General features: G+C 32.6%; 2 protein-coding genes and 1 pseudogene across 3 annotated transcripts; all 3 read left to right on the top strand.

Annotated features, from left to right (window-relative positions):
* Positions 1-1,970: 1,970 nt before the first annotated feature.
* On the top strand, positions 1,971-25,769 carry LOC107471830 (MADS-box protein GGM13). Of its 2 annotated transcripts, XM_052255347.1 has the most exons (8): positions 1,971-2,253; positions 23,500-23,750; positions 23,854-23,929; positions 24,011-24,175; positions 24,693-24,734; positions 24,828-24,869; positions 24,959-25,227; positions 25,362-25,769. In XM_052255347.1, the coding sequence occupies exons 2-8, from the start codon at positions 23,563-23,565 to the stop codon at positions 25,399-25,401; spliced, it is 822 nt and encodes a 273-aa protein (XP_052111307.1). In that variant the 5' UTR covers positions 1,971-2,253; positions 23,500-23,562; the 3' UTR covers positions 25,402-25,769. The 2 variants fall into 2 exon arrangements, with proteins under 2 accessions (XP_052111307.1, XP_015946812.1); XM_016091326.3 differs by lacking the exon at positions 1,971-2,253 and having other exon boundaries at positions 23,216-23,750.
* LOC127742672 (MADS-box protein FBP24-like) lies at positions 2,158-4,834 on the top strand. Its single transcript, XM_052255348.1, has 3 exons — positions 2,158-2,509; positions 2,610-2,685; positions 2,793-4,834. Exons 1-3 carry the CDS (start codon positions 2,322-2,324, stop codon positions 3,006-3,008), a joined length of 480 nt encoding a protein of 159 aa, XP_052111308.1. The 5' UTR covers positions 2,158-2,321; the 3' UTR covers positions 3,009-4,834.
* LOC107471829 (sugar transport protein 10-like) lies at positions 3,212-19,296 on the top strand (annotated as a pseudogene).
* Positions 25,770-25,915: the final 146 nt, after the last annotated feature.

Here is a 25,915-nt window from a genome sequence, read left to right on the forward strand (position 1 = left end):
CGTAGAATTAATTAATAATATTAATCAATCGATAAATTAACATGCACCAAACAAAGGTGTTTTTTTATGGTGCTTATTAATATTTCCTTATAAAATTTTAAAATAAAGAGGTGAGTTCCACTTTACATTTTATCTCTATTTTAAATAAATTAGACAAAAATTTTGTAAGTACAAAAAATTCTTCTTAAACAAAAATAAATATATTATTTTCAAGAGAATAAATGAAAACTATTTATGTAATACAGAAAGAGATAAATTAAAAGAAAATATTAAAATTTTTAATATAAAAATATAAGTATTATTATTTTAAGTAAAATTCAACCATAAATATTCTCTGTGCGTGAAACCTCAGATTTGGTTTAATTTAATTATACTTTATACTAGTGTTAATAGATTTTTATATGCTATTATTATTACTACTATATTAGTTACCAGAAGTCTCTAATTTAGGGATGTCAATAGGACTGGGTGGGGACTAGAAATGCCTCTCTATTCTCGTCTTTGTTCTTAGAATTGATTCCTATCTTTGCTTCGATTCTCGTCATGGGGATAATCGTCTCCATCTTCATTTCTCACGTTTTCCGTGTTTCTCGTGGGACCATATTCCCCATCTCCCTATGTTACATTTATATGATAATTATAGTGAAAAATAAAAAAAGAAAACAAACTACAAAATATTATTACAAACATATCTTATCCAAGGTTATAAGTCCAGAAATACAACATAATAAATCATAGTCCATAAGGGGATAAGCACTGAACAAGAAATGTGGCCGGTGGCGACTGATGAGGGAGTATGCTGTTATGGCTGTGACTGTGGACACAACTATGGGGATTAAAAGTTTTGAACTTGTGTGGAGAGTTGGGACTTCGAAACGGCGCTAAGTGAAGTAGTAGGAGAGAATGGAAGACGTTCAATAAGATACAGTTAGGATTTTTAATAGGTGAAATTACTAAAAAGTTCCTATATTAAAAATAAATTAAAAATATTTAAATAAATTCAAGAATTCAAAAAATTATTGGAGATGAGACAGAAATTTTTGCTCAGATCCGGTGTCTGTCTAGGAGGGATTTTAGTCTCCATTCTCATCTCCACGAAAAAAAATTTTCACCTTCAAATCTTCATTCGGGACCGTCTTCATAGAAATTTTTGCGCTTCTAAAAATTTTGACACCCTACCCTAGCTCTTGTGTAAATTAATTTAAGAATACAGCAGGATACACTAGTACAAAACACGAGAAAATGATAGTGTTAGACGAACTTATTATATCCGTGCAAATAAATGTATAGTAGTTAAAATATGTCAGTATTTTGTTTTTGAGCGGACTAATTAATGTCCATGGTAATGAATGAATGTGATATATATATAAGAATGACGGTGTTTTGGACCATTTCTATAAGTTTAAAACTTAATAAATTTTAATAATCGATTTCATGATTAAGAGTTTTTTAAAATTTTAAAAAAGATGTTATAGAAAGAATATTATTAACTCTTTATCATTTATTTTAATATCTAATAATTTAATTTTACGAATTTAATTATTATATTATAATTATCATTTTACTATTAAAATAAATATATAATATTAATTATATATAAATCTAAATTATTATAATTTTTATTTTTATTTTTCTCATGACTCATAATAACTTGAACATCAAAATCCTTAAAAATATACCTCCACAATTAAAAATGACGAATTCAAAATATTAAAAACTCAAAAAATAAGAAGATGATAATGATATCATATTTTCAATTGCTTTTTATAAATTTGTTGAGAGAACAGATAACTCTTAAATTAAGAACAATAAAAACACTTTTAAACACATATATATATATAACCGAAAAAAGGCAGTTTGATTTTATTTATGATGACAATTAAGAGTATATAATTAAAAAAAAAACTCTTTATAGAAAGAAGAGGCGACCCTAGCCCGGAAGAGTGAGAACTGAGAAGCGATGATATGCGATGCATTGCCATTTGTGAATTATATGATATCATCTTCGGCCCTCGGACCTGCGTGGCAACGGCATCAGGCTAGGCCATATGGGTTTCTGCTATTGCATAATCATGACTTGCAAGAAATGACATATCTACCCTTGAAGCATTTATTTTCCGAGTCATTAAATTGATATCCCACACACACACACACTCACTCTCACAAGTTCAAATCTCATAAGTTTCTTCCTAATTTCACGCATTGCTTCCTAAGTAGCTTAGCAAAGAAGGAAATCGTGGGAGATCTGGTTAGGTGAGGTGTTGACTCGGATCTACTCTCTTCCTGGCTCCTTCTTATTTCTTTCAGCTGTGGAAGAAAACATGGGAAGGGGAAAGATAGAGATAAAGAGGATAGAAAACACGACGACGAGGCAAGTGACATTCTCAAAGAGAAGGAACGGACTCCTGAAGAAGACCAATGAGCTCTCTGTCCTCTGTGACGCCCAGATCGGACTCATCGTCTTCTCCAACACTGGCAAGCTCTTTCGCTACTTCTCTCACCCCTACAGGTATAACCTTTTTATATTTCTTAAGGCTTTCCTCAATTCTATCTACTTATCCTATCATATTTAAATATATATATGAACGTCAAATTAAGATTTTGGCCAGGATGGATCAAATAATTGAAAAGTACCAACGATCTACAGGGACTCGCATAACGCCCCATGGACATTCCCACCATCAGGTACTTATATGAGACTAATTAAGGTGCTCAATTTTCTTTCTAATCATATAGTATAATGAATAATTTGCATAAAAGTTATAGTTTTAATAATATCATCAATTTTGTAGGAAGATTTATTGACTGAGATGGCAATGTTGAGGCATCAAAATCTGAGCCTTGAGATGGGGATTCAGCGCTACCTTGGAGAGGGCATAGCTTGTCTCCAATATGAAGAATTGACTCAGCTTGAAGATGAAGTTCAAAGCTCTGTTGCAAGGGTTCGAACCGGAACCAAACAGGCCCAGAAACAACGAACCCGCATACCTACTCTAACCCCCAATTGAATGTACTATTTTTCCTCCCTTGTGTCTGAATTGAAATTCCTTGAAACCATGGGCAGCATAAGTAGGCGACCTCGATGCTGGAGGAGCACGGCGACACTAGCACACTTAGACGAGTACGACGCTGAAGTCTTGAAGAAGAAATGGCTAAATCTAAGCAGCTTCAATGCGACGGCTTTGAAGAAGAGAAGCGACGGCTTTGAAGAAGAGAAGGTAAGCCAGCTTCTCCTTTCTGATTAATTATGCAATTTGCTTGGGTGGATAAGATGACTAGTGGTTGACTAGTTGATCTTGTCATTTTAGAGATGTCAGGGTGTGTGCTAGCACATTCTTCATAGTCACAGTGTCAATTTAATTTTTCAAAGAAAAGAATTAATACTGACGCCCACTAACCACTCTTCGAAAAATTCAGTAGGATTTAAAAGGTACCAGCGATTCACTCTTCTCGGTGTTGATGTTTATCGCTAAAACAGAGAAATCAGTGACAGTAATTGGAAGTCATTTTAGTGTCAGTTGTCAACATTTTTGAAAATCTAAAGTGGGTTGCTGCCAGTGTAATATCTTATAAATTAAACATGTTATCGAACCATTATCATCATCATTAAGTAGAACATCTCCGGTGCCTGAGTTTGAAAGATGGTAGGGGGTGCCTATGTTCAAACTGGTGGACGGCAACATCAGGGAGAGGTGACCACGTTCGTGTTAATTACATGTGTCGTTGTTGCCATGGGAGACCTTCTCTTCTCTTTGGATACGATCTTGGTATCACGGGAGGAGTTACGTCTATAGAACCATTCTTGGTTCAATTCTTTTCGGCTGTGTATAAACAAATGATGGATGATTCCGTTACCAATCAATACTGTAAATTTGACAACCAACAACTCACGTTGTTCATCTCCTCTTTATATCTTGCGGCATTAATGGAATTCAACCAGAAGATATAGAGAGGAGGTGAACAACGTGAGTAATTATTTGTCAAATTTACAGTATTGATTGGTAGCGGAATCATCCATCATTTGTTTATACACAGTCGAAAAGAATTGAACCAAGAATGGTTCCATAGACGTGACTCCTCCCATGATACCAAGATCGTATCCAAAGAGAAGGCCTCCCATGGCAGCAATGACACATATAATTAACACGAACGCGGTCACCTCTTCCTGATGTTGCCGTCCACCAGTTGAACATAGGCACATCCTGTCATCTTTCAAACTCAAGCACCAGAGATGTTCTACTTAGTGATGATGATAATCGTTCGATAACATGTTTAATTTATAGTATATTACATTGGCAGCAACCCACTTTGAATTTCTAAAAATGTTGACAACTGACACTAAAATGGCTTCCAATTACTGTTACTGGTTTTTCTGTTTTGGCGATAAGCATCGTCACCGAGAAGGGTGAATCGCTGATGCCTTTTAAATCCTACCGAATTTTTTGACAAGTGGTTAGTGGGTGTAGTATCAGTTCTTTTCTTTGAAAAATTGAATTGAGCCCGTTGGACAGGGATGACACTGTGACTATGGGGAATGTGTTAGCACACACCCTGGCATCTCTAAAATGACAAGATCAACTAGTCATCTTGTCCACCCAAGGAAATTGCAGAATTAATCAGAAAAGAGAAGCTGGGCTTACCTTCTTTTTTGTTTCTGGGCATGGGTTTGGTTTCGACCCCGTCCAAAAAATAATAGTAATAATGGGGATACTGATGAGCGGATAATTTATACGCTTTTTAGCATTATTTTTAGGTAGTTTTCAATATGTTTTAATTACTTTTTAGTATATTTTTGTTAGTTTTTATTCAAAATTTACATTTCTGGACTTTACTATGAGTTTGTGTATTTTTTTTTTGTGATTTCAGATATTTTCTGCCTGAAATTGAGGGACTTTAGCAAAAATCTGATTCAGAGACCGAAAAAGGACTAACAAAAATGGATTTTCTGGAGCTACAGAAATCCAATTGGTGTGCTCTCAATTGTGTTGGAAAGTAGACATCTAGAGCTTTCCAACAATATATAATAGTATAGAAAAGTTTTCAAATGATCCAATCACTTTAACTGGCACATTGTTGTTCCATGCTGCAGTACCATGGAGAGACGTTGAGATTTATAATATAATATTCAAATGGTGCAGATGTGTGATTAAGTAATACAGTAGACCATTGAGAGAGAGAGTGTAGGCAGATTCTAGCACGGGTCGTTTCCTTAACCCATTTTATGTTTATAAGAATGACATTATGGACAATTGCATTCATTTTTGTCCTTTTCCTTAGCCAAGTTTGAGAGAAAATTTGTCGGCTGGAACTTGCAGCCGATGAAAATAGTGGGCCCATATTTTTGTCGGGTTGTGTGGGCTAAAGTCAGTGTAAAGATAAAAAATGTGGGTCGAGAAAAAATATAGTACGGACTTAGATATCGTTTAAAAGTGATTTTTTATTCAGTTTTTTATTATAATAATTAAAAAATTTTAAAATAAATACATTTGAAAAAATTTAGTACTTTTTTAAAATTAAATACACATTCAAAATATAAACTAAATAAAATTAAAATTTAAAATTTGAAATTTCTATTTCAGTTTTAGTTTTTTTTAATTATTAACATATTATCATTTAAAATACACATTCAAAAATTAAATTCGATAAAATTGAAGATTTCAATTTTAACAAAAAATAAATTTTAAGAGTTTTAATTATTAACCCACACATCTAAAATCTCTAGAAGAGATCATATTTTGAACTAATATGTTAGAAAGTAAAGTATCATTTTTCTCCCAAATGTTTGGGGGAAGTTCCAAAGTTATTCATAACATTTCAATCGTCCTGTTTAAATCCATAACATTTTAAATTTGGCTCAATGTTGTCCTACCATTAGAGATCCGTTAACAGAATTGACGGCATGACAAAATTGAGACGATCTTGAAACGTTAGGGACTTAAATAGAACGAAAACATTGGGGACAAAAACAATACATAGAAATAAATTTTTATTTTATCCTTTAATAATATTAATTTTTTACTGTATATAATATTCAATTATTTTTTAATCACATCTAAGTAAATTATACTTAATCACACTACTTTCATTCTAAATAATTTTTTTTAAATTTTATATTTTTTATATTATCTTTTTTTGTATATTTTTATAAATTTATTTTGAATGAAAGTAGTGTGATTAAGTGTAATTTACTTAGATGTGATTAAAAAATAATTGAATACTATATATAGTAAAAAATTGATATTATTAAAGCATAAAACCAAATTTTATTTCTATGTATCTTTTTTGTCCCCAACATTTTCGTCCTATTTAAGTCCGTAACATTTCAAAATCGTTTCAATTTTGTCCCGCCATCAATTCTATTAACGGATCCTTAACTGCAAAACAACATTGAGTCAATTTTAAAAGGTTATGGACTTAAATAGGACTATTGAAATGTTATGGACAACTTTAAAACTTATTCCAAATGTTTGGGACAAAAATGATACTTTACTCTATGTTAGATATACTTTTATTGAATAAGATCTAAAAATCTTAGCTTAATTATTCATTTTAATAATTTTAAAAACGTTAACAGAAAATAAGAAATATTAGATGTGTTTTTATCGAATAAGATATAAAAAAAAGTTTTATTTTTAATGTTTAAATTTAAATTTTAGATTTATGATTTTGGATGTGTTTCAAACATATTTTGTATATAAGTCAATAGTTTTAGATGTGTAATAATTGAAAAGCGTTAATGTTCAAATAAGTAACGATAAAATCCAACAAATAATAAAAAAAAAGAAATATTAGATGAATTTTTAACTTTTTATTGAATAAGATATAAAAAATTAATTTTATATTTAACGTTTAAATTTAAATTTCTGATTTATGATTTTGGATGTGTTTCAGAAATATTTTGTGTATCAAACTATATATATCAAGAATTATTATATATGATATATAATTTTTTTTCTTTTCTGTAATGACTATTTGTATAATTTATTGAACAATTTTTTCATCTTAATATTTAATAAATATGAAGAATTTCTTAAATAATAATAAAAAATAAGATCACTATTATCACATATTACAAATAAAATTTATAAAAAAAATTGGATAATAAAACAATTCTCAATAGATTATACATTAATTCTGTAAAAAAAAAATAATCAATACATTGGATATTATTATTTACGTACTAATATAATATATATATTATCGATTATTGAGTTTATAATTAATTTTAAATCCAATTTTTGGTAATTAAAATTTAAATGATTGAAATTATTAATTGTTGAATATTTTGCATCTAACCAAATTATTTTTTTATTAAAATTAAAAAGAGATGAGTTGTTAATCAATTCTAAATTTAAAATTAAATTTGAGTAAGAAAATTAAAAAAATATTTTAAATTTTATCTCACTAACTATAATTTATTTCAAAATAAGAAATTACTTTGTACATCATATATATTGTAGGATAGTATGGTCATTTGCTATTTTTTAATGGTAAATATTGTCAAATAAAATGGTGTACGAAATTAGAAGAAAATGTATTTACAAGTTTAGAAAATATTAATTTATTTTTCAATAGAATAAATTATATATTGAATAATAAAAGTTGTTATTGGTTTATTTTTACACTAACTAATACTCAACGATGGTGTTTCGGTACACCATGTTATCAAGAAATATTAATCAATCTAATAACTTTTGTAATGACATAAGTTTATGAATTTGAAAATTTAAAAATTATTTCATAAAATGTGAAGTTTTAACAAGTAACAATGTTGATCATATTGTTTTGATTTCAAGAATGAATACGATAGCAATAAATAAAATTGTCCCAAGTAAATTTCAACAAAGACAAAAATTCATAAGTATTTTTATTAATGAAAAATTAATCTATTTTAAAGACAAATACAATTTTTTTCTATGGATTTTTTAAATTGGCAAGTCGAAAATTAATCTACCACATATTGATGCTCTATTTATTAAGGGTCTGTCGCTAACAAATGGATTATAATACACACAAGGCGAGATTCAAACTCCAAATACTTACTTAAGCGGGTAAATGAAATGACCATTTAATAAATTTAAATTGATTAAAATAAATATTAATTATTTTTAATATTTTTAAATTGTAAAATATTTATAATAATAATTACTATGTACATTTTTTATTTAAATTTAATAAAAAATTTATATAATTTTATGTATTATTCCGTGTAGGACACGGGAACATACACTAGTTTTTATTTTAAATAATAATAAAGGTTAATTTGTCTATTTTTTGTAGAATTTAACATGAAAATTAATTTGTGTAATACGTTTAATAACTGATTTAATAATTAAAATTTGTTGAAAATTAAACTTTTCGACCAAAACATTTAAAAAACGAATTTACTATATTATTCTCAATTTATTATTTATAACATATGTATTTTTTTGGGTCATTATAATGTATTAGAACACTAATTAAAAAATTATATTTTTTTTAGCATGCATCAATGTTAATAAAAAATAACTCAGCCTACTTTATTATTTAATTATTTTCTCATTTACAAACCAATAAATTCTATGTACATATACACCTGATTTAATTTACATAGCCCATCAGCTCTCGGTCATCCAAAGTTTATTCTAATGTGAGTGGCTTACCAATACAAATCATTATTTAGCCATAAATTTATTATCCTTTGGTGTCTTTTTTCTGCCCTTTTGTACAATTTAAAATAATTTCTGTAATTTTCAAATAAATTTATGTATTTTATTGTGTCATTTTTTTATTATATCTTTATATAATTTAACTTAAAAATGAGGATAAATCACCCATATAAACTATGGTAGGAAAAAATTTACGTGATTTCACCAAAGAGATAATCATTACAGGGTTCAACAAAGAGCACGTTTCTATATAATTCGAATTACACACGCACGCACACAAGCACTAATTCGAATCAGATTGATTCGAATTACACACACAGTAATTCGAATCAGGGTGATTCGAACTACACACACATGCTATCCATAGTAATTCGATGCCGCAAATTTTATTGATTCTCAGCTGCTTTTCGGCACGGAAGACTTTTTTCCTGGTGGGGATCTCGCCTCGCAGGCTAGATGGATGTACCGTACTTTGTTCCGGGGAGCCACCGTAGCGAGAAAAGCGGAATCCGCCTTGGTAGGGACACGGTCGCTGAAGAACAAGCTTCAATCCTCCATCAAGGCTAATGCTCAGTACAAAGATGAGGTCAAGTCTCTTCAGACACAGCTAGCTGACACCAAGAAGCAGATCAAGACCTCCGATGCTGTCGTGGCGCGACTTACCAAGCAGGAGATCTCCTTGGAGGCTCAGCTCAGCGCTGCTCAAGGTCGGGTGAAGGAGCTCGAGAAAGAGCGTGATAAGGCTCTTTCTTTGGCAATCGCGGTCAAGACTGAAGCAGCTGATTTGAAGAAGAAGTACAAAGAGACTGTGAAGCAGGGTAAGAGTGCCATCCTGGTGACCGAGGACGCTATCAAGGCCCAGGTGAAGCTGCTAGCTCCCAACTTTAACACCTCTGCCGTTAGCGTTTTCAAGACCATCAACGATGGCAAAATTGTGGATATCCCGAAGAAGTGATGAAATCTCACTTGTTGTATTTTGTTCGAATCTTGTAATTTGTACCTCTTTGAACACTTTAGTAGTTTTAGCGAACTTGTTTGCCGTTTTGTCGGCGTGCAACAAACTGTCTGTTTTACCATTTTGTCGGTAATTAATTTGCTTGATGTTTTCTTACCGTTTAGTTGGTAGTTAGTTATTCGCTCATACTTATTTACCGTTTTATTGGTAACTGACGAAGCCAGGTCGTGGCTTTTACCGTTTTAGTAGCCGTCTATTGTAGCGTTTTCTACTTTTGTGGTTCTCGGGTGATCAGTCCCGGGATACGGTCTTCTTAGCGCCTCCCTGCTTTTCCCTTGACTTTTCGATTCTGATCGAGGATTCGGTGTGTGTCTGGAACGACTTCTTCGTGGACTTCTCCCTCTCCTTTGAGGAGATCGAGAGCGATCTTGTCTATGGGCTGGTTGGTAGTGCTCCCGGCTTGCCAGCTTGCGTTCCAAGTTCTGCACCCTGTGTCGCAGCTCCTACATTATTCTAGCGCTGTCGCTGCCTGTTCCTCCAAAGGAGCGCCTCTCCTGGGAGCGCGAGGGTGGCTCAGGCCGCTACGGGGGGACCTTGTACGTTCTCGGGAGGAGACCACAGAGGCTCCCCTGCCGCTTCGGGGTGCGACTTCTCCCCCGCGTGGTTCGGCCCTGTCGTCGGCCTCCACAGGATCCAATAGAAAATCCATTCCGGCCGGTCCCCACAGACGGCGCCAATATTCGGCTCTTCGGGTATCGGACGGGTCGGAAATGCTCTTCGTGGAAAACGGTGGGAATCGATCTGGATCTGCGCCTGGTGAGTCAGACGTGGGGGTAAATGACCTCTCGAGCTGATGTGAAGTGAAGGGGGGCACCTGCAATGACTCTCCGACGCCCAAGTCAAAAATGATTCAAATGGTGGCAGGAGCAAAGGTGCTAGTGACGTACCTTTGGGGAAGGGTAGGACCCTTCCCATATATACCTGGTCAGTAGGACGGGCTCACAGGAGAGGTCTCCTTCCTGAAAACTTCCTTTCACAGCTACCACAGCTGGCTGCCAGGAGGTAAGTGTCCGAGTCGCAACCCGGATGCGGGGGTCAACTAGGTCGGTTGATCGGGTCGTGTTGGATGATGACCCAGTTGGGCCGGGCCGGAACAATAATAATTTTAAATTATTAATATTATTCATTGTTAAGAGAATATTTATTAAAGATATAAAAATAAAATAAAATAATACAGACAATGCATGTTAAGATAAAATGAGTATTTTGAAGTGAAAAAATATTTTATTCAAATAAAGAAATGTTCATTTACATAAATTTATTTTTGTATCCATGTACTTCATATTCGACTTAAATTCATGTAAATTATAAACTTGTATATTAATATTAATTTTGATAATACTAAATTTGATTATTCAGTTAATAATAATTTTATTAAAAAATTGAATAAAATAACATATATATATATAGTAGTTAATTATTTATCTTTATAAAATATTTTTTGCGTGTAATATACACAAATATATAATAAATACATTTTTATCACGTATTTTATTTTATTTGAATGTAAAATAAATATAATTAACAATAACAAATTTAATTTAATGATTATTCTATTAAAAATTATTCAATTTTATAATATTACAACAATATTATTTATTTCTTTTAATTAATAAACCCTTTACAGCCTTTTTTATTTTGGTCAAGTCTTTTTAAGTAACTTCAGCCACATCAAATTGCAAATTTTTATCCAATTTTCATTACTTGTCCATTATGTTTTCAGGCTTGTATTCCAATAGGTCATCAGCTCCCAGCTGGTTTACTATAGTAGTTCTTCAGTTGTCCACAAAGCCGCACCCATGAGCTGTCCTTTGTCGATTTTTTACTCTCATTTCATGGACATTAACGACATTACACACCTAATAACACGACAAAAATCTTATGGGTTACTGAACCGTACCTGGCACATTGCTATGCCAATAAAGCGGCTGGCACATGTGAAACTTTTCCAATAGTATATATTTTGCCCGAGTTTTGATGACGCAAACTGGTGTTCAAACGCCAACTTTCTGCCCTATTCTGAAGTTAAACGCCAGAAACAAGTTATAAACCAGAGCTAAACGCCACAAACAGGCTGCAACCTGGCGTTTAACTCCAAGAAGAGTCTCTACACATGAAAGCTTCAATGCTCAGCCCAAGCACACACCAAGTGGGCCCGGAAGTGGATTTCTGCATCAATTACTTATTTTCTATAACCCTAGCTACTAGTTTAGTATAAAAACTACTTTTTAGTGATTTATTTTACATCTTTGGACGTTTTCTTTAGACCCTGAGAGGTTGGCTATTCGGCCATGCTGAGACTATTTTCACTTATGTATTTTCAACGGTGGAGTTTCTACACCCCATAGATTAAGGTGTGGAGCTCTGCTGTTCCTCATGAATTAATGCAAAGTACTATTGTTTTTCTATTCAATTCAAGCCTATTCTTATTCTAAGATATTCATTCGCACCCAAGAACATGATGAATGTGATGATTATGTGACACTCATCACCATTCTCACTTATGAACGCGTGCTTGACAAACACTTCCGTTCTACATGAAAACAAGCTTGAATGTGTATCTCTTAGCCTCCTGATTTACGATCAGAGTCTTCGTGGTATAAGCTAGAATTATTGGCAGCCATTCTTAAGATCCGGAAAGTCTAAACCTTGTCTGTGGTATTCCGAGTAGGATTTGGGATGGGATGACTGTGACGAGTTTCAAACTCGCGAGTGTTGGGTGTAGTGACAGACGCAAAAGGATCAATTGATCTTATTCCAACATGAGTGAGAACCGACAGATGATTAGCCATGCGGTGACAGCGCATTTGGACCATTTTCACTAAGAGGAAGGACAATAGCCATTGACAACGGTGATCCCCCAACATACAGCTTGCCATGGAAAGGAGTATGAATGATTGGATGAAGGCAATAGAAAAGTAGAGGTTCAGAAGGAACAAAGCATCTTCATACGCTTATCTGAAATCCCACCAATGAATTACATAAGTATTTCTATCTTATTTTCTATTTTAATTATATTTTAATTATCAAAATTCCATAACCATTTGAATCTGCCTGACTGAGATTTGCAAGATGACCATAGCTTGCTTCAAGCCGACAATCTTCATGGGATCGACCCTTACTCACGTAAGGTTTATTACTTGGACGACCCAGTGCACTTGCTGGTTAGTTGTGCGGAGTTGTGAAAAAGAGTTGAGATTACAATCGTGCGTACCAAGTTTTTGGCGCCGTTTTAGAGATCACAATTTTGTGCACCAGATACCTAACATGGACTTGTCTTATGTCCAAAAAAAATATTATGTATATTGTTATGATAATTATAATTAATTATATTAAATCGTTATTAAATATTATGTATATTGTTATGCTAAATTATAATTAGATAAATTTGTTTAGGTAAAAAAATAAATTTAATTTTTACACATTTAAAAATAACTTTTGGTTAGGTTATTTATTTTTATCTATAAAATTTAAAAATGCTAACCACATTATAAAATTAGTCATTACAAATTTAAAAATGCTAACTATATTATAACTTTTTTAATACTAATATTTTTTAATAGTAAATTATTTTTAAATTCATAAATTTAAATAATATTGTTGTAAAAGAAATAGTAACTAAAATAATCTTAATTATTATAAGTACTTAATCTCTATGTTATATCTGTCGCACTCTTCCTGGCTCCCCTCTCTTCCATCTCTTCTCGTGTCTCTCTCGCTTCCCCCGTATCGCTCTACCTATCTCTCAACACAGGCTGTTTCTTTATCTAACGCCATTATTGAGAAAGTTGCTAGAAGGAACGTAACGAGAGCATCATGCCAAAAAAAAATAAAAATTCTGAATTAAACCAAGTCACGGTATGATGTGGCTAGAAGAAACGTAATGAGAGACAATAATTACTCAACACTTAAATTTAACGGGTATATTCCTAGGTCATTTTCCAACACCCAGGACGTTGATTTACAATCATTTCATTGAGACATTCCACTTTTTAGTATCTAAATAAAAAAACATAACAAATGGGAGGGTTGCCAATGTAGAACCATGCCGTACGAATTATAATTAGACCATTCTTATATTCTACCATCTATATACATGTACGTTGGGTTAACTAATTTACTCATGCTCACAACATTCTAGTGTTAATAGGATGATGATGCAGTTGGGATGGAAGTCATACGACCTATAATTTGTTAGCACAAGAAATTCATTCCCCTTGTTGCTATGTTTCATCAACCACAGTGACATTTTCATTCCTCAATCCAATAACATCTCACCCATATAGTTAATGGGCCTCAAGGCCGTTGATTCTCAGTCCAGCTTACGTAAAAAACACACTCCTACTGCATATCAAGAAGGAACTATTCAACCTGATTGAAATAAAAAATAGCACAGCATAACACTCATTCACAATAGTAAACCCTAAACCGTTAATCCCCCTATCATCCAGGTATAGATACATGCAAAGTGTCATCTTAAAACATTTGACTTCCCTTTACAAATACGATATTCATGCAAAGTGACTATATACTATTCCCAGACAACATATTTTCAGAAACATATTCGACAAAACGCTAGCTGAGGTTGCGAAGCAGTTCCATGACCTACACAGAGACAAAACTAAATTAATCTAATTTTTGCACTACACCCTAATTAATGACTGACAAAACATGCCGAACACACGATAGTACAGTTTGGAAGTCGTGATTACCTCCCTAATTACGTCGGCAGGGTCCAGTAGAGGTTTCGACCTCACATTCCCGCTTTGCGTCATTTCTATCGCGTCTTCACCAAGACCAAGCGGGCGATATGGAAATATAAAAAAAAATTGAGATAAGACATTTTAGTAAAATAAGGAAATACAAACAAAACGCTTGACAAATACAGATTATTATTTTTTCTGGCAGATGTCATCTTTTTTTCCTTTTTTCCTTTAAAAGAAATCATTTTACCATTTGGTTGTGAAAAGAATTAACATGTTTCTTACACTGACTATAGTGGCCTTGAATGTGATTGTAGAACTAGTTGTTCAACATACTTTTAGAATACACAAGCTGCTGCTCACGCTCAGGTGGAAGCAGTCAAAGAAACGAAAATAGAGGTGGACAAAAAAATAGAAGCTAACATGAAAGCAATTACAGAAATTAAGGTTGCAACATATAAGGCTCTGAAGAATGCAGATATGGCAGATTCTGTGATAGAAGCAGTCAAGGATGACCCAAGAAGGTGGCGTGAAGAACAAAACAGCGATCTGGGCTATATAGAAAATTAACCAACCTCGTCAATTTCCTTGCACATCTACAAGGCAATAGAAAGTCAAAGATCATATATATAGATAATGTTAAATCTATAACAAAAAATAAGCAAAAGGGAACCATATTGGTTGTAGCAATTAAAATTTGTCCTTTTTCTTTCGGATTTGGGGTTCTTAATCAACTACATGTCCAACACGATCATCTTACGGGTGAACAACTTCCATAAAAACATTTTGCAAACGCAGATAAACTCATTCTCAAAATCTGTTTCAAAGTATTTAGCAGGAGACTATACATGTAATCAAACTACTTTGGCATATTAACATTGCAAATTAGCAATTAATAACACCCTTGCTTGCTAAAATTGTGCGAACTATTTAAATTAAGTTACCATTGAAATTGAAATGGAATGCTGTTTAAACTAACTTCTGTTATTACAATTGCAAACTTTAGGGACAAATTTGTTGGGATAAAAAATTATGAACACAGTTCTACAAAGATATATAGAATCAAAACTCTAGCATTTTCTTAGGAAGCACATCACGTCTTCACCCAAACATGAGCATACCCACATTTTAGAGACAAAAAAACCTTATGGCATAATAGTTTCATCTGGAAAATATACGATGTATACCTCCATCGGCAGATTGTAATCGATGGCAGTCTTGCCCAGCTTCGGTGCTCCGTTTTTTGCGCATCGACACCGTTCCACCCGCAGCACAGGGCACTCTCTAGTGAAGCCGACCAATCTCCCCCAACACGTGTGGAGCCACCACCCAGGGAAACTCAACCTCCCTCTAGCGCCGTCTGAGGAGGAGCAAGTTCTTCTCTCTATCTAGAGTTTTTATTTCCCCTCCGTTAAGTTCATCCCCTGGGTTACCCTCTTTCTATTTCCAGCGAAGAAACCTGAAGCCACCACCAAAGCCATTTTTTCTACTCCATTTACAAATACTTTACAACAAAAAAAAAAATCCACTTCAGATAGGCCCATTATTAGCTATCATAATGGATCTCTTAATATAACTTAATTAATATACTTCATCTCGTAATCTTCTAAACTCACATGTCTCAACATTCATGGTTTTACAGTCTTCTTTGCACACTGCCACTAGCTTTTTCAGAATTGGTCTCATGAAGTAGACAGGTGTCACTGAATTATTTTGCCACCACATTTCTATACGTGTGGAACATAACTTCTTTTCTACACCAAATAATTCACCTCAATCAAAATGCTAATAAACACAACTAATTCGCATGATAAGAATGTCTTTTTTTCCCCTTGCTTTTCTTGTTCTTAAAAAGGTAAAATAAAAAAAATTGTTAAAAAAGTATTTGAACTGTAGAAATCTTTGAAGAAAGGAAACACTTAAGTATGCTCAATTATGTATAATAGTATATATTTGAACTTAGTTATTAAAAATACTTGTTCATTCAATATTATTGATAATCCTAATATTTTGATTTAATAAATTATATTAACACCTAAAATTTAAAAAAATAAATATTAACGTGTATGTTAGTAAATTATATCACCTAAAAGTTAAAATAATAGTATCTGGGATGCTAGTTATTACAATTCACTAATTGATTAATATTAACGATATAACAATGGTTTAATATAAAAGTATAGTTGAGTTTTCCATCAAGACACTAATAAACTAATAATTAGCCGTGCAAGAATGACTTTAATAGTTTAATGCGAAAATTAGAGTAGCAGTTTTTGTGAAAATACTTATTCATCATTGATCGAAAGAATGTCCAATTTAAATATTCATTTTATTTTATTTTATTTTTGTAATATTTTGACAATATATAAGATATTATAGAAATTATTATTGATATAATAAAGTATGATAATTTTTATACAAATGAAAATAATTATTATACATATTATTATTGTTATTACTATTATTTATTAAAAAATTAATTAATTAATTACTATTATTTTTTGGACGGAGTCGGAACCAAACCCAGGCCCAGAAACAACGAACCCGCATACCTACTCTAACCCCAATTGAATATATTTTCTCTTCACTATGTCTGAATTGAAATTTCTTGAAACCATGGGCAGCATAAAAAGGCGACCTTGATGCTGGAGGAGCACGGCGACGCTAGCACGTTTAGACGAGCACCACGCTGAAGCTCTGAAGAAGAAATGACTAAATCTGAGCAGCTTCAATGCGACGGCTTTGAAGAAGAGAAAGTAAGCCCAGCTTCTCTTTTCTGATTAATTCTGCAATTTGCTTGGGTGGACAAGATGACTAGTGGTTGGCTAGTTGATCTTCTCATTTTAGAGATGCCAAGGTGTGTGCTAGCACATTCTCCATAGTCACAGTATAATCCCTGTCCAATGGGCCCAATTCAATTATTCAAAGAAAAGAACTGATACTGGCACCCACTAACCACTTTTTGGAAAATTCGGTAGGATTTAAAAGGCACCAGCGATTCACCATTCTATGTGTCGATGCTTATCGCCAAAACAGAGAAACCAGTGAAGTCATTTTAGTGTCAGTTGTCAACATTTTTGGAGATCCAAAGTGGGTTGCTGCCAGTGTAATATCCTATAAATTAAACATGTTATCGAACCATTATCATCATCACTAAGTAGAGCATCTCTGATGCCTGAGTTTGAAAGATGGCAGGAGGTGCCTATATCCAAACTGGTGGACGGCAACATTAGGGAGAGGTGTCCGCGTTCGTGTTAATTACATGTGTCGTTGCTGCCATGGGAGGCCTTCTCTTTGGGTACGATCTTGGTATCACGGGAGGAGTCACGTCTATGGAACCATTCTTAATTCAATTCTTTCTGGCTGTGTATAAACAAATGAGGGATGATTCCGCTACTAATCAATACTGTAAATTTGACAACCAACTACTCATGTTGCTCACCTCCCCTCTATATCTTGCGGCATTAATGGCTTCTTTCTTTGTTGCCACAACCTCAAGATGGTTCGGACGCAAGTCATCCATGTTTTTGGGTGGCTTGTTTTTCCTTATTGGAGCACTGTTGAATGGCTTCGCAATTAACCTTGGAATGCTTATCATCGGTCGAATATTTCTGGGTTTTGGTGTTGGATATTGCAATCAGGTGAGAAACGACATTATTAATATATAAGTTTTCTAATCCACACCCGTTAATACTTAGTTCTTTAAGACTGATAATTGTTTTTTATTTGCTCTTGTGAAAATAGTCTGTGCCGATTTACTTGTCTAAGATGGCTCCGGCTAAAATTAGAGGAGCACTCAACATTGGGTTTCAAATGATGATCACAATCGGAATCCTAGGTGCAAACCTTCTCAACTTTGCAACTTCGAAGCATAAAAATAGGTGGAGAGTATCTTTGGGAGTTGGAGCTGTGCCAGCAATTTTGCTGTGTGTAGGGTCACTTTGCTTAGAGGAAACACCAAACTCTTTGATTGAAAGAGGACAACACGTAAAAGCCAAGACAATGTTGCAGAAAATCCGTGGCACTAACAATGTTGATGAGGAATATCAAGATCTTGTTGATGCATGTGAGGCGGATAGCAAGGTGGAAAACCCATAGAAGAACATTATACGACGCAGATATAGGCCACAACTCAGTTTTTGCTTTTTCATTCTATTCTTCCAACAACTCACCGGAATTAATGTAATCATGTTTTATGCTCCAGTACTTTTTACCATTGGCTTTGGCAGTGATGCCTCGCTCATGTCTGCAATTATCACAGGAGGTGTTAATGTTCTTGCTACACTTGTCTCGATTTTCTGTGTAGACAAATTTGGAAGAAGGATTTTGTTTCTTGAAGGTGGAATTCAAATGCTTGTTTGTCAGGTAAAAATAAATTTATATAAAAATGTGTATATGTATGTATGTATGACGCGACTAAGCAAGACTATTATTGCATGGATTGTAGATTGTGGTTAGAATCATGATCGGCATGAAGTTTGGATTGAATGGTCAAGGATCATTTAACAAAGGAGAAGCAGACATCCTGTTGGTGTTTATATGTTTATATGTTGCAGCATTTGCGTGGTCACGGGGGCCACTAGGTTAGTTGGTACCAAACGAAATATGTTTTCTTGAAATTCGCCCTGCAGGCCAAGCTATTAATGTTGCAGTCAACATGGTCTTTACCTTTGGCATCGCTCAAATCTTTCTTAGCATGCTTTGCCACTTGAAGTTTGGTCTCTTTTTCTTCTTTGCTGCTTGGGTGCTCGTCATGACCATTTTCATTGCCGTTTTGTTGCCTGAGACTAAGAACGTCCCTGTTGAAGAAATGAACCATGTTTGGAAGTCCCACTGGTTTTGGAACAAGTACATACCTGATGATGTCGTTGTTGGGGCTTACAATAATTCCAATGCTGCTCCTTGAAATTAATTAGCGAATCATTAAATAATCTCCAAATGTATGCACAACACTGCTCCCATTTTGTTCTCAGATAGGGATCAATATGGTTTTTATTCTTGCTACTTTCACAAAAACAAATGGATTTAAGAAAAAGACTTATCAGATCAAGCTTATATGCAAAGATATTCTTTGGCTTAAGGGACTTCTTCATGTAACTTCCCAACATATCAAATTATTGAGTAGAAATGTGTTTTATTCTCTTTCACTTTTACCTTTTAATATCATTCATTCCCTCCCCCTCTTTCTTTTATTATAGCTAGCACATTTTATATGATCGTTAGATTCTCTTGGTGAGGGAAAAAAAAAGTAAATTCTCTTGGGTGAAGATTTATGGAGCAAATTAATTATTCGGTAAAATATCTCCATGGCAAAGTGATAGCTAAAAAGATAATATGTATTATATTAAACCGTTTAGTTAGTTATTATCTCTACAAGACATGTTGACCTGAATGTTGTCACATTAATATTTTGTATCCTGGAATTTAGTTTAACTAAAGAATGGAAGAAACTGTTGATGTGTTTGAAAGGGGGCGCTATAGTAGTTGATGAATCAGTTGAAGAAGGTACAATGCCTTCTGATCTGGCCATCTGAGTCGGTGAAGCAGTAAAAATGCTTGTTGAGTGCCACTATTTAGTCTGCATAGAAACCCCTTTGTTGAGAAGGATGCATGGCTTAATTACCCTATTGGTCGGGTTGGCGGAAATTGCTTTTTTGAATGCTGCTCGACCACATCTCTTAAAGTTTGTTGCATTGTTTGATATAATTTTCAATGCCTAAACTTTTGCAACAAAGAAGGAATTTGAAGTGTTGGCATTGCTTTTGTAGACTGTTGAATGGACACAAATATATAAGGAAAAATAGTTAGACATGCACTCAACATAAATAATTAACATAAAAAGGCTAGAATTTGCACATTACAAAGAAATGTCTATGCTTATCCTCATAGCTATGATCACCACCAAGAAAAAAAAAAAATGAAAAGCAAGTCATGTTCATGTAACTTTTTCACGATGGAAACTAAAGAACAACTATTACAAAAGCAATCATTTATAGGAACCAAACAATCATCAAGTTGGACTTCAAACCATAATGCTACACATTGTGAATTCATTATCTAATGTTGAAAATGTAATTCAAGGTAACAATCAACCAATATAGGAGTAGTCTCTTTTAGGACAACACAGAGAAACTGCTTAAACCTTTTCTAGTGGGTGAGAGCCAAGGTTAAAGGGGATTCTACTCTAATTCTCTTTTATCGTTATCTCTACAACTTTCCAAACTTCAACCAGAACAACCCTTAGATAGTTCGAACTTAGTAATTCTATATCAACACATCAAACCTCCACCCGAAGTAAGTGGAATCACTCCACTGCATCTACACATGGAGCTCAAATCATCCTATTTTTATATTTTACTATCAATATTTTTATATCAATAGTAGCAGTACGTAGCAGTAGTAGTAAAATAAAAGAAACCAAAATATAATCCAAACTCCATTGATAAAGTAAATTGCAAAGTTCGAAGATGTCATATGGGCCATGGAAATAGGATTGTTAGCAATGAACGGATGATGTCCTAACTTCCATGGCCATGCATAAATGCAGAAATTCATCAACATGACCATGGCTCTTAGCCTATAAATAAAAATTCTCTCCTGAACAAGATAATAATGGTAACATGCAACTAACATTGGGATCGTAATTCTTTGACATCATTTAATAACACGCAACTTCATGATCATGTTAATGAAATCTCTAATAATTTTTTGTCATCATCTGTCCCAATATAAATTTGACATCATAACAATGGTAAACTTCAATATTCTTGCCTTTTACTAATATTGACAAAGTCCACACATAATCATTTAGCATGATCGTAGCTACATTGGAAGAATTTGTCTCATATAAAATCTCTATTCTAATAATACAACCGACTTCAATAATAAAAATTATAAAAATATGCATGTTACCTGCGAATTTAACTAAAAATAAATCTATAGATATATTGAAACATGCACTAATTTTTATATTTGACATAATATATAGAAGATTAGAAGTTAATTTTTTTGAGTTTTATTTAGAATAAATAATTTTTGTAGTAGAATGTAATAACTTTATATACATTTTAAAGACATTTTTTATTTAATTTCCTTCTTCGAGGCATCATGATTTCTCTCTTTTATTTCCTAAAATATCACAAGTACTCCTTTATTTGGTATTTATCTACCAAATTGATTTTTCCCATGTCTGGCCACTTTGAGAACTTTCACATAGGAAATTAAACCAGGTTTGCACTTGATGTACAATTAATTAATAATAATCAATCGATAAATTAACATGGACCAAGCAAAGGTGTCTTTTATGGTGTTTATTAACATTTTCTTATAAAATTTAAAAATACTTTATCTTTATTTTTAGACAAATTAGACAAAAATTTTGTAGGCACAAAAAATTCTTCCTAAACAAAAATAAATATAGTATTTTCAAGAGAATAAATAAGAACTATTTATGTTGTACATAAAGGGATAAATTAAAAGAAAATATTAAAATTTTCAATATAAAAAAAATTATACATATAATAATTAATAAAAAAAAAATACAAACACAAGAGTTGCCAAACTTAGAAATTATTGGTTTTATTATTGAGGGATGTAAAGTAATGAGTAATGGGTAATCAATATTGAAGAGACAGAATATATAAGTATTATTATTTAAGTAAAATTCAACCATAAATATTCTCTGCGCGTGAAATCGGAGATTTGGTGTAATTTAATTATACTTATATTAGTGTTAATGGATCTTTATATGCTATTAGCCTATTACTATTACAGTATTATTACTACCACACTAGCTACCAGAAGCCCCTAGCTCTTGTGTAATATTAAATTTAAGAATACAGTATGCACGATACAGTAGTACAAAACACGAAAAAGTGAAAGTGTTAGACGAACTTATTATATTATATCCGTGCAAATAAATGTATAGTAGTTAAAATATGTCTGTATTTTGTTTTTGAGCGGACAGTAATTAATGTCCATGTTAATGAATGAATGTGACATATATAAGAATGAGGTGTTTTGGACCATTTCTATAAGTTTAAAACAATAAATTTTAATAATCGATTTCATGATTAAAAGTTTTTTAAAATTTTAAAAAAGATGTTATAAAAAGAATATTAACTCTTTATCATTTATTTTAATTTCTAATAACTTAAATTTATGAATTTAATTATTATATTATAACTATTATTTTATTATTAAAATATATATTTTAATATTAATTATATATAAATCTAAAATTATGAACAATATATCTCATGAAGAAGAAAAAGAATATCTTATAAAAAATAATTTATACATAAAAAAATCACATAAAATATAAACTCATAACATTAATTATAATCTTATAATATATGTACTATTTTAAATGCGTACACTTAGATATGTTCTTTATTTTAATTTTTCTTGCGACTTATAATAATAATTTAAGGATTAAAATTCTTAAAAATTTACCTCCAAAATTAAAAATGACAAATTCGAGATATTAAAAATTTAAAATAAAAAAATAATAACGATATCGTATTTTTAATTATTTTTTATAAATAAAAAAATATAAATAAATAATAATTTTTATAAATACTGTGAACAATAGATTTAATAAAATAAAAATATATTATATTTTTAAATTATTTATTTAAATCTAATATTAAGATAATCATACCGTTGAACATTCCTTGTTCATACTTTATATTGTTTAAAAAAAGTCATTGTTTTTTATAAAAATCATTGTTTTTTATGACAATTGTTTATGATGACAATTAAGAGTATATAACTAAAAAAAAAGGAAAATACTTGTAGAAAGAAGAGGGGACCCCAGCCCAGGAGAGTGAGAAGTGAGAAGTGATGATATGCGATGCATTGCCATTTGTGAATTATATGATATCATCTTCGCCCCTCGGACCTGCATGGCAACGGCATCAGGCCAGGCCATATGGGTTTCTGCTATTGCATAATCATGACTTGCAGGAAATGACATATCTACCCTTGAAGCATTTATTTTCCGTGTCACTAAATTGATATCCCACACACACACACACACACTCTCACAAGTTCAAATCTCGCAAGTTTCTTCCTGATTTCACGCATTGCTTCCTAAGTAGCTTAGCAAAGAAGGAAATCGTGGGAGAGCTAGGTAAGGTGTTGACTCGGATCTACTCTCTTCCTGTGCTTCTTTCTTTCAGCTGTGGAATAAAACATGGGAAGGGGAAAGATAGAGATAAAGAGGATAGAAAACACGACGACGAGGCAAGTGACGTTCTCAAAGAGAAGGAACGGACTCCTGAAGAAGACAAATGAGCTCTCTGTCCTCTGTGACGCCCAGATCGGACTCATCGTCTTCTCCAACACTGGCAAGCTCTTTCACTACTCCTCTCACCCCTACAGGTATAATCTTTTTATATTCCTTAGGGCTTTCCTCAATTCTATCTACTTATTATCATATCATATTTGAATATATATATGAACGTGAAATTAATATTTTGGTCAGGATGGATCAAATAATTGAAAAGTACCAACGATCTACAGGGACTCGCATAACGCGCCATGGACATTCCCACCTTCAGGTACTTATTATGAGACTAAGGTGCTCAGTTTTCTTTCTAATCATATAGTATAATGAATGATTTGCATGTTCGTTTTTGTAGGAAGATTTATTGACTGAGATGGCAATGCTGAGGCGTCAAAATCTGAGCCTTGAGATGGGGATTCAGCGCTACCTTGGAGAGGGTATAGCTTGTCTCCGATATGAAGAATTGACTAAGCTTGAAGATGAAGTTCAAAGCTCTGTTGCAAGGATTCGAAAGCGTCAGGTATATACCTTTTTTTTTTTTGGTGATGATTAACGGTCAGGTATATATATATACACACACATGTGCATTTCAAAGTTGTTTTTTTTTTCTTCTTCACATAGTTTTCAGAAATTTGGTGACCTAAATGAGCAAATACACATACTAATGTCAAAGAAAATAAATAAATAAAGTGATAAGGAGTTTTTTTGCAAAATGCTCACCGAAGATAATAAGGTATATATTGCGATATGCGTGCATACATTTCAGACAAAATTAAATGTTTCTATCACTGATCAAATACTGATTATAATTTATATAATTAAGTTAACTAATGTCAGAAATTAGTTTCCATTCACTATATATGTTCAGGATCCCCCTGTAACTACAAATCCAATGCATATATCATGTTGAAGGAAAGCATTATAAAATTGAGTTGCTAAACGCTACTTGTTAATTAATTATTATTATGTGAAAATTGAATTAAAGTACTTTTGCAACTGAATCTTTGACATTTATAATTTATTGCCATATGCATCAGAATGAGCTCCTGCAGCAGCAATTGGAGAACCTGCGAAGGAAGGTCAAATAATCAATTGATAATCTCTCCATCATCTCGTTCTTAATATATAATTATTATTATTATTGTAACTGGTGCTTCTTGTAATTTATATAGGAAAGAATCTTGGAAGATGAAAACTGCAATTTGTCCAATTGGGTATGTAAGTTAGCAAGCTATAAATTTGGTACTAGTTAATATAGTTATATATACACATTAATTATTATTACTGATAAATGGAATAACAGGAGCAGCAAACTGCTGTATTGGAGTTTGAAAGGGCTGCAGCAAGTAACGGTGGTGATAACAAAGCAGTGATGGATCATCATCATCATCATCATCAGTTGCCATTCTACGATGATGAGCAAGCTTCTGCTTCTGCTGGCACCATCCTTCAGCTTGGTGCACCACATGTACCACAGCAGCTTCATCCATATCCATATCCATATCTTCAGCTTGCACAGCCCAATGTTGATCATGACTCACTCACTGGACTACTCATGGGGCCATCAAAATGGTATCTATCTTATCCATCTTTATACATATATAATTAAGTTGTCGGTTATATGTATCAAGTACTGAATTATTATTATTATTATTATTATTATTATTATTATTATTATTATTCTGATGAATCATGATGACTTGCAGGGTGATAGAGAAGGACGGAGGAGTTCCCTTCGATGCATGAGATGATATATCATCATTATCGTCATCCACAAAGATTTGCCACTTTCATTGCTACTCCACTATGCACCTTCAGAATTATAACCTTGCTTTTTTACATTAAATAATTTTCAGACTATACAACAAATTTATTTTCACTTTTCATCATATGTTTGATCAAAAATATATTTATATTATTATTATCTGCACATTATCTAGAAAGAAATGAGGAGAGTGAATTAGATACTGGTAATCAGTAATAGTGGATAAGAAACTTATTAGCTACTTATGAGCTATATGAAGTGTCTGCTCTTCAATAGTATTTCCTTATTATTATTGTTGTTGTTGACATATTCATGAATCATTTTGTTTGGCAAGCATGAAGATATTGACTTGTGGGCCTAAATAAATATTTTTTAAGATAAAAAATTATTAAAGAACATTTTAAAAATAATGTAACCGCTTGCCTTGGCTTACTTTTCAGTAATAATATTTAATTTGTATATAGGTTATTCATCTTAATTGATTTATGAAAAATA

The sequence above is a fragment of the Arachis duranensis genome, chromosome 10 (assembly GCF_000817695.3).
Source record: "Arachis duranensis cultivar V14167 chromosome 10, aradu.V14167.gnm2.J7QH, whole genome shotgun sequence".
Taxonomy (NCBI): domain Eukaryota; kingdom Viridiplantae; phylum Streptophyta; class Magnoliopsida; order Fabales; family Fabaceae; genus Arachis; species Arachis duranensis.

Bases quoted from the DNA above. Each gene is read 5' to 3' on its own strand.
- LOC127742672 (XM_052255348.1), top strand. From the start codon at position 2,322: ATGGGAAGGGGAAAGATAGAGATAAAGAGGATAGAAAACACGACGACG. The intron at 2,510-2,609 runs GTATAACCTTTT...GATTTTGGCCAG, and splicing joins TACTTCTCTCACCCCTACAG to GATGGATCAAATAATTGAAA. The intron at 2,686-2,792 runs GTACTTATATGA...TCAATTTTGTAG, and splicing joins ATGGACATTCCCACCATCAG to GAAGATTTATTGACTGAGAT.
- LOC107471830 (XM_052255347.1), top strand. From the start codon at position 23,563: ATGGGAAGGGGAAAGATAGAGATAAAGAGGATAGAAAACACGACGACG. The intron at 23,930-24,010 runs GTACTTATTATG...TCGTTTTTGTAG, and splicing joins ATGGACATTCCCACCTTCAG to GAAGATTTATTGACTGAGAT. The intron at 24,870-24,958 runs GTATGTAAGTTA...ATGGAATAACAG, and splicing joins ACTGCAATTTGTCCAATTGG to GAGCAGCAAACTGCTGTATT.